Below are 9605 nucleotides of genomic sequence, written 5' to 3' on the forward strand. Positions count from 1 at the left end.
TGCATGAGAGATAGTTCCTACTGTGAGTGAGGAAGGTGTGAAAGGCAATAATCCAAGCAGACTTACACAATATAATATTATACAGGATATTCATTATATATGAAAGGAATGATTGTCTAAAAAGTATCTTCAGGGGAATCTCTTATTTTCATCCCCAATAGTTATAATTCTAGAAGCAGTATACTACTAGACTGTTATACTTCTTACTAGTTTTCTCAGAAGATAATCACATATTTGCTGATAAAAATATTTATCCGTTGTCAAATACTCTTTATCTTCGAATTCCAGTTAGGAAGAATATACACAGGATTTTTTAGTCACTCTGTACAGTACTTTGGGGAAAATCATATTTCAGGAAATAAACATAAGTAATGCCTCACACGGGGCATAGGAGTACATCTAAAACATCCAAATCATTCAAGAGCTGTTTACTGAGCACATACAGTACCCAGTGTGTATAATGACTAAACAAAGATGAATGAGACCGATTGGTGCCAGAGGTCACACAATTTGGGGGTTCTTAAACCTTTGCCACTCACATCGCCTTTTCCCTGAGAAATTTTTATTGTACACCTGGATACATAAAATAAATACACAAATCAAACACTTACTTGTAACTATCCTGAAGAACTTTAAATAAAACAATTATTTACCATATATTTAATTAGAGAAAATCAAATGAATGGGCACTACTGTTCAGTTGTAAATTAAGAATTAAATCTTGGCTGAGTATTTGATAGTGCAGGACACAAAACATCTCCAAATCTTTCAAAGTTGATTAATATTTTGATCATATAATCACCAATGCTGAGAATGCAATTTTTGCATAAGTATGTAGTCTTAAATGGCCAAAGTATACTTGGAAGTCATCTTAGGAATTGTTGAAAATTATATACTAATCTGAAGACAAAATTTGTTTTAAAAATATTTTATCAAATACAAGTCAGAAACTCACAGAGCAATTTGAAAATCAAACTCTCAAATATAATGCAATCAAAAGATAAAGTAGCTTGATACATCTGTGCTGAAGAATGATGATGGAAAGTCTTTAGTCCCCACAGTTAAGTCATTATGTTCCTGTACGAACATCAAACTTTTAGTTTATAGGAAAACAAAAGCACTGCAATCCACAACTTGTAATAGTTGTGAGCCTGAGCTGAGATCTTAGGCAGTTCTCTACGGCACTGAGTAGCTGACATCTCACACGGAGGAGAGCGTGCATATTGTGTGTTCCAAACAATGCTGAGGCGAAGTCCGTGATGCAACACAGGCAATGGCAGGGATCCATTGCATGCTTCATTGGAAGTTAATTTTCGATCATCACACGTTCAGAAACAGAAATCTTTACTGTTGCAATCTTTTACAACACTCCCATCCATATCCTTGATCCCTATGGACTGGGAGTGGTCCACCAGCTGTTTTCTGCATCTAAGGTAATAAACACAAAGCTGGCTTTCAGACATCAGTGAAGGGAGAGCTAATGGAAATTTTTGGGTGGAAATAGACCTGAACGTTATAATTTGGGTAAAGACAAGTAAATGACATGACAGGGCCATGTGAGAGAATAACAGAGCTGCATATGGTCTGAATTAGGAAAACTGTGGCATGTAAGAAACCAACACTTAGAACTCAGAAGCTTTACCAACTTTCTGTGTCAAACCAGGGACGTGGACATCAATTCTACGTGCAGTGAGGGCTGCAGAAATGTTTCAGTTAGGGGAGGAAATGGCAGCAAAATGGTTTCTTTAAGGAAAATGCACGCAGCAGCAATCAGTAGAAGGGAAGTCTAACATTCCGAATGTGACCTGTGCTAGGGGACTGATGGGTTGCCGTTACCCAGTGAGGACCAGCTAGAGGGAGGAAGGAAGACACAAGTTGTCAAGGTGAGGGGTGGGTGATAGAAAAATATTAACAAAAGACAGCTATACAAGCCAGAAGAAGAGATACAGTTGGAGGTAATTTCAATGTTTTGTTTTTGGAAAGTGAATGATAAAGGAAGAAGCTCATACTTACTAAAGAAAATGATGATTATTGGGTCCTCTTGTAGATGAAAAAAAAAACTTTAATAAATAAAGTTAAAAGTCCTGAGCAAACCATTTAGTAAATACTAACTAGCTGGTATCTAAGTAGATGTTGTTTTTCTCTTAGTATGAGGAAAATTTTGCCAAGCAAAGGACTTCACATAATCCATCAATTGGATTTTCTGAGAAGAGGGCTTGTAACATAGATATTAAATACATCCTGATAAATTCCATCTAGATCCAATTGATTGGCTCATAGAAAAGTAATTGTTGTTCAGTAAGCTATTGTTCCTTCCACTTTCTGACTTTCAGCGACAGAGAAAAAGAAGAAAGAAGGAAGAAAGAAGAGGAAAATCACAGAATCACTTCCGGCCATGGCTCTGGTGGTGGGAGACAGAAGGCCAAGGTGAGAGGTAGCCCTAGCTTTCAGGGCCTGTGTGGGTGGAACTCAGTGCTGGGGAGACTGCGATGGGGCTGGAGGGAAAGGGAAAGGCAGAGTGTGCCCAGACAAACAGGTCCTTGGAAGAACAGTCTTCCACCTTGGCCTCTCTGGTAAGATACTAACAAATCCTGCTGCTCTGTGACTCTTGACTTCTTTAGATCTGGAATTAATTGAGACAGTGAAACTTCCCAGGCTCCTGAGCCTTTTCTAGTTCATTAATCTTCGTGTCAGTATTGACTCTCATCAGCATCTTTACTTTCTTTCACTCTTCTTCATTTCTGAGGATTAGGCCAAGCCTGTGAATTATCTTTTCTGCTCTCCAAAGCAGGACAGTATGATGAAACAGAACAGACTAGGGAGTCTGCACAATTGGCCTCTTACCATATAGACTTATGAAACTTGGGATAAATTACCTCATCTCTTTTATCTCAAAGTTCTCTTAAAGAGAGAGGGGAAAATAACTTAGATAGGAGAAAACTATTTAGGTCCTTCTGAGCACATTTGAGATACTTTGCAGAGAGAGCACGGCATTGTCTAATGAGATACAGCATCATTTCATAGATTTCTGCTGCCTGTTCACCTTCTTAAGGCTGTAGGGAGATCAAGGCCATCACTTTGCTCCCAAATACACTCCCTGTAATAAAAAATCTGTCTTTTCTATTTTGCCTAGTGTGTCTGCTTTAGGACAATAAATTCCCACTCTCAGAAAATAAATGTGCTCAGGCTGTTTGTTTGTCTTCTCCGGATTGTGGAACGTGTCTAGTGAACACGTTGCCTTTATCTAGAGAAGGAGTGACAAATGATGCTTAAATAAAGAAATAAATGAAAGATTATTTCATTGAAACATTACACATCTGAACAAAGAGAAATGTAGATCTGGCCTTTGGTATACAGTTTTCTAACCTTAGATTTGTGCTCTCAGACTTTAGCCACTTTATAATTTCCCCGTGTAAGCACTTAAACACATTAAGTGCCACGAAACTGACCCTTCATAATTAGAACACAGGTGACTCTAGCGCCCCTTTTCTCTGTAGACGGCATCCCTAGGTCATGGACTATCTGCAAGGGTAAAAGTAAAAAATGCTCCTGATAGTGCTTGCTTCATGAGCTTGGCGGGGGCCTGCTTTCTTCTTCCTTTTCAGGAGGAATGTGCTCAGTACTGGGAAAGCATGAAAAATGGACAGCTCAGCTGTACTCGCGAGAGTGACCCTGTACGCGGTGCTGATGGGAAGCCATACAACAATAAATGCGTCATGTGTAAAGAGCTGCTGTAAGTGCTTCTCGTAGCAAGTGTGTCCAAAAGACAGCCACACATTTCTCCTTTTCTGTGGCTCCTTCAGTGAAAATTCTTTTCACTAGTCCCAATGCTTCCCTCATTTTTGTTTCCTAAGGAACATAAGCCCAAATGGGGGACAGATAATCAAGTGGCCGATTGTCCTGTTAATCACTCTAATTCTGTGACCTCCCAGTGTCATCGTAATATTGTTCCTTGCCTAGTGAAATTTAATGATAGTCATTTGAAATTGCAAAACAGTGTTTAAGAGAGCCAGGCTCTTGCCAAGTGTATGAAACATAGAGTGTTTAAGAGAGCCAGGCTCCTGCCAAGTACATGAAACATTCCTAACTACAAAAGCAGGAGTAGTTACTTCGGTTTATTTTTTCCCCCCATGATGAACGGTATTAGAGTATTTCGTGACATGGTTCAGCCACTTTGATCAATCTTGTTAGGATCGGTAACACAGTTATTGTTAGTCCCATCTATAAACTGAGTTAGTCCTAAGTGACCCTAAACTTAGGGATGCTTTTAGTTGTGACATTTAATTATTGCATGATTAGTAAATGTGTAGCATCTATCTCTCATGCTACAAAGTAAAATTCATTCATTCTTCACTTCTCTGAGGGTTATGTGATGAACCCTTATACCAATGCTGACATTCTACTAATGAGAAAAATGAAATTAGCTTTCTTTTTTTTAAAAAAAATATTTATTTATTATATTATGTGTATAGCATTCCTTCCACGTATGCCTGCAAACCAGAAGAGGGTGCCAGGTCTCATTATAGATGGCTATAAGCCACCATGTGGTTGCTGGGAATTGAACTCAGGACCTCTGGAAGATCAGTCAGTGCTCTTAACCTCTGAGCCATCTCTCCAGCCCCAAAATTGGTTTTCTTAAAAGCGTTGTAGAGAGTGCATTTGAGGACCCTAGCCAGTGGGCTCTAGCCACAGTTCAGTTCTTCTGTACAGCCACCTGATCTTACTCTGTATTGTCAGCATGTGTGACATGCATTGTATATTGTGGGTGGAAGACCAGGATTTTACTGGCCAGTGGCCTTCGTTGATCCTCCTGTCTCTGTGTCTTTACCGCTGGGATTATAAGCATCTGCCTGACACCAACCACTGCTTTTCATGTGGGTGCTGGGGATTCAAACTTGGGTCCTCATGTCTGTGAGGCAAGCAATTTACCAACTGAGCTATCTCTCAATTAGTGGAGGTGTCTGAACGAAGGTATGACCATAATTAGATTTTACAGCATGTTATGGCATTATAGGAACCTCTATTTTCAATAATTAAATTGATTAAAGTACTATGACTTACATTCATTGGAATTTACTATTTATTTAACTATTTGGGGCCATGCTTTAAGAAATAACATTATAATGATTTTTTTTCTTAACGTCAAAATCATGGACCAAGACTAGAGATGAATTTGGATAGAAATTGTAAAGGCTGTAATCAAATGATTTGATGATGTATTTTGTGGTGAAGGGGCTTCCTGCCCTGGAATCATAGTAATGGAACAGGCTGCACTCTCAGAGAGTGGAGACACTCGCTGTGAAAAAGAAGGTTTAGGACACAAGCCCTCGGACCCATTCATCCTGTGCGTGCATTTGTGCCAACAAGATGACTATCTGACCCTTTCTCTCATAGGCAGAAAGACATAGAGGAAAGAAATAAAAATTCTGCCGAAAGATCAAATGGGACTGGCTCAGCCACGGGCAAGGTAAGTCAGTGCCAACGTTTGGTGCAAACCATCCAAAGTGTGGAAAGAGGTTGTTGTTGATGTAGCCAGTGGAGATCTTCCTTTTAGAATGTCAGAGCTAACACTGGGTTTTATATTGCTGCTATAAAATGTCACTATAGACCCTGGCTCACAGTACTGCACGTTATTGCCTTACATTTGTGGAGGTCAGAGGTTCCAAATGACCCCACTAAAACCAAAGAGTCGGTGGAGCTGTGCTCCTTTGTGGAAGTCGCAGGGTATGAAATTCCTTTGCTGTCTCTTGACTTCCAGGAGCCGCCTGCGTTCGTTGGTTTGTGGCTGCCTTCCAGCCCGCGTGCTTACTCAGGGCTGATTCTCTATCCTTCTGGGACTCATTCCCCTGCTTGAGCAAGAACCCTCATGGTAGCAATGAGTCCTCCCCCCAGTCCCGAATAACCTTCACACTTCAAATACAACTGATTGGTGCTCTTAATTCTCCATTTAGACGATTACATTAACTGATAAAAATAACATATCTATCTGCACACTCCAGACAAGGACATGGGTGTCCTTATGTCATAATCCTGCCTACCTCAGCAAGGTTAAGTGGCTGCCAGATGTGTGAATGGAAACCTTTGACTTTTCAAACCCAAAAAATACTATATGAAAAAAGCATTTCTGATTATGTTTCCTCATTTGTTTTCAGGATGTATGTGACCAGTTTAGAAGCCAAATGAAAAACGGGAAACTCCTCTGTACTCGGGAAAGTGACCCTACCCGGGGTCCAGACGGCAAGACTCACGGCAACAAGTGCGTTATGTGCAAGGAGAGACTGTAAGTGTCTTCCCAACCAGTGCTCTGGCTGTGCGTCCAGACAGTATAGTAACCGCGTTACAGCAGTCCGAGCAGCGAGCGCTTTAGAAGTGAGTCCTATAATTAATGAGACACGTATTCACTTTCTTCCCATCCTTACTCTCAGGGAAAGAGAGGCCGCTGAAAAGAAAAAGAAAGAGGATGAAGCCAAGAGAAACACGGGGACAAACAAGAATGATAAGGAGGTAATATGTCAGACACGTTAATACCTGAATTTGGGAGGGTTCATGTTAAGGAGACAGCTTTGGAGCCAGTATGAAATTGCCTTTCAGAAACTGAGCTTAATCAGGAGAGCAGACCTTGCACCCATGGGAGCATGGTTGGGCCACGGTGACGTAGGTGAATATTATGAGGGAGGATGAATCATGTTGGAGGCAGCATAATGGAACTGTGAGGTGAAAGAACATTATACACATCCTAAAAACGCTAAGAAGCTTAGTTCAGGGAGGAAAAGCTACAGTGGACAGCACGGGAGAGATACGTGACAGAGGGAAGGGACAAGAAAGAAACTGTGAGAGCCAGAGAGGCAGAGAGAGCTCTAGGGGCTGGGGAGCCTGGCCACAGTTCAAAGCCAGTTCCGGGCGCAGCATCAGAGCTGTCTGGTTGGAGTGGCACAGAGAAGAACATTTATGTGCAAATCTTTGCGGTATGCATAGGAGACAGTGTGCACACATAAAGAGGCATATTTTTGCACATTCATTTTTCCTCCGCAGAAGATAAGGAGCAAAGCAGCCCTAGTGCAGTTAGAGACCAGAGCTAGCAGGGGAGGTAGGCCCTGACTCTTTCAGGCTGGGCTCTGATCTCTTAGACTCTAGCGCCACACGCCCACCCCAATATTCATTGTAAAGGGAATCGGGTAACTAACTGTTTTGAAGTGCGCATTCTCTCCCAATTATTGAGGATATGATAGTAAACAGAAAAAGACGTGGCTAGCTCTACCAAAACGAGCATGACACTTATGACTTAAAAACAACTCTAACGCGGGTGCTACGCATTCTCAGGACCAGCAACAAATACCAGTGTTGTGACTATCCACTCTGCGGATATCATTAGAAGCTTTAAAAAGTATTTGGGACACAGGAAGGGCTTGGTCTTGGGAGTGGGGCAGGAAAAGGAAAGCACCAAAAAGTTCAATTCTGAATTAAAAAATAATCTAATTATAAAAAAAGAAAAACCAAAGAAAGAAAGAAAGAAAGAAAGAAAGAAAGAAAGAAAGAAAGAAAGAAAGAAAGAAAGAAAGAAAGAAAGAAAGAAAGAAAGAAATTGGGAGTATGCATGGTAACGTGACCAGATGACACTTGACTGCCACCTAGTGTTCAATTTGGGGCATTATCAATAGTTCTCTCCTTTCCGTAATGAAGGCACAGAACAGCCATTATGATGCAGCTCTTCTCACCTATGAAATCCAATTAGAAAGAAAAAACTGCAATCTGTACAGAGAATAGTCCTTTGAAATTTGTCAAAAGAGAGCTATATATTTCTTTATAATGTAAATCAAAATAAGATTAGCTCTTACGTTTAATCAGTTTGCAAAATCTATTTTGTGGATTTCTCTGATGTTACAGCTGAGAAAAGAGACAGGGACCACACACAAACAATAAGTAGATCAGGAGGTCAAATCCCGAAATCTGGCAGTATATTTGTACGATGATGATGAGTGTTATCATTTGTGTGTATGTGTGTATAGTGTGTGAGCACGTGCATGTGTGTGTGCTTGTGTGTGCATGTGTGTGTGTGTGTGCGCGCGCGCATGTGTTATTGTTAGCAGCTGGAAAGAAAATAACTGCAGTTGCCTCTGAAAATGATATTATTGAGAAAAATAATATAGTGATCAGATGCTCAACTTCAGAGATAACTTTAAGAATTTGGTGGATAAAGTAAGCATGGGATTGTCTGTAGGTGAAAAAAGGGCAACCCCAAGCTAAGCCACTATCAGTATTATAATGAGAGTGCCTCCAAAGGTCTCCTTGGAGTTAGGGGGAGTTCAAGGTAAATATCTCATGGGACCAGTTCCCTTGCCATTGTTTTAAGGCTGATTTTTTTAACATAAAAAAAAAATCCCAGCTCTCTCTTCTTATAAACTAGTGGCTTTATTCTCTTCCATGGAAAAACAAAGAAGTAAAAATAAGGGAGCTCGCTCAGTAGATAGCTGGTCACAAACCCAGCATTTACATTGATTGTTTAGTATCTCTGAGTCTTTTCTAAAATGAAAAATAGGTGCACATCATATGAGCTGATGTAATTCACATGATAGAAAATATCTTAAAAGATGTGGCTGTGTGGCAAGCTGGCTGAGAAGGTAACGTGACAATTGCCCCCAAGCTTGAAACTCTGGGTTTGATCCCAGGAATTCATGCAGTGGAATGAGAAAAACCAAGCTTTCTACAGCTCCCCTGAGTCTGCACATGTGCCATGGTAGGCATGCCCACACACATGTGCACATACACGACCAATAAGTGCAAAACTATCATTACAGACCAGAACTGTGGGTTTATATGTTCGAATGACTTGCCAGGTGAATACGTTCAGTCCATTCTGTATTTTGAGGCCTGTTTTTACACGTGGAATAGTGAGCACAGCTGCAGACAGGCAGATTTGGGACATAGCATCACAGAAGACTTTGTACAAATGAGATGAGCTGTCTTAGGCAGCGATGAAATTCCCCTGGAGAAGACAAGTGGAACAAAGTACCTTTAAATCGTAATCCATTCTCTGAAATCTCATTTTCTCTATTTTCTTCCAAACATTTTGAGTCCGTGCCTAACTTTCATGGTGCTTTCAGACTCTAAATCCTGTCTAAGGTTGTAATATTTTCTCTGTCCTCTTGTCAGGATCAATGCCAGGAATTCCGGAGCATGCAGAGAGATGGGAAGCTGATCTGCACCAGAGAAAATGATCCTATCCGAGGCCCAGATGGCAAGACGCATGTCAACAAGTGTGCCATGTGTCAGAGTATATTGTACGTGAGCAGGCTTGTTGATGAGTTTGATAAATCACATGTCAAAAAGTGTGCCATGTGTTAGAGCATGTTATATGTGAGCGTGCTTTTTGATGGTTTTTATAAATCACATGTTAACAAACGTGTATGTCAGAGTATGTTGTACATGAACAGATTTGTTGGTGAGTTTGATAAATCATGCTTGTTTGATGGGAAAGAATTTCTGTCATTTAAAAACCTATGACACTTGGTTTTATACATTATAGACAAATACATCCTCATTTATAAAGACTAGTGTTAGTTTTCAAAGCACTCAACGAGAAGCTGTTCTTGCAAACAATGAGATGT

The 9605-nt window shown here is 40.5% G+C and overlaps 1 protein-coding gene across 1 annotated transcript in view; it reads left to right on the forward strand.

Annotated features, from left to right (window-relative positions):
• Spink5 (serine peptidase inhibitor, Kazal type 5) overlaps nucleotides 1-9605 on the forward strand; it is a 56603-nt gene that overhangs the window by 40743 nt on the left and 6255 nt on the right. Inside the window, exons 19-24 of the mRNA XM_013349415.1 lie at nucleotides 2334-2427; nucleotides 3606-3733; nucleotides 5395-5467; nucleotides 6153-6280; nucleotides 6426-6504; nucleotides 9151-9278. Coding sequence (XP_013204869.1) covers nucleotides 2334-2427; nucleotides 3606-3733; nucleotides 5395-5467; nucleotides 6153-6280; nucleotides 6426-6504; nucleotides 9151-9278 — 630 coding nt within the window. The remainder of the gene's footprint in view (nucleotides 1-2333; nucleotides 2428-3605; nucleotides 3734-5394; nucleotides 5468-6152; nucleotides 6281-6425; nucleotides 6505-9150; nucleotides 9279-9605) is intronic.

This window comes from Microtus ochrogaster, chromosome 18 (genome assembly GCF_000317375.1).
Source record: "Microtus ochrogaster isolate Prairie Vole_2 chromosome 18, MicOch1.0, whole genome shotgun sequence".
NCBI classification, from domain to species: Eukaryota; Metazoa; Chordata; class Mammalia; order Rodentia; family Cricetidae; genus Microtus; species Microtus ochrogaster.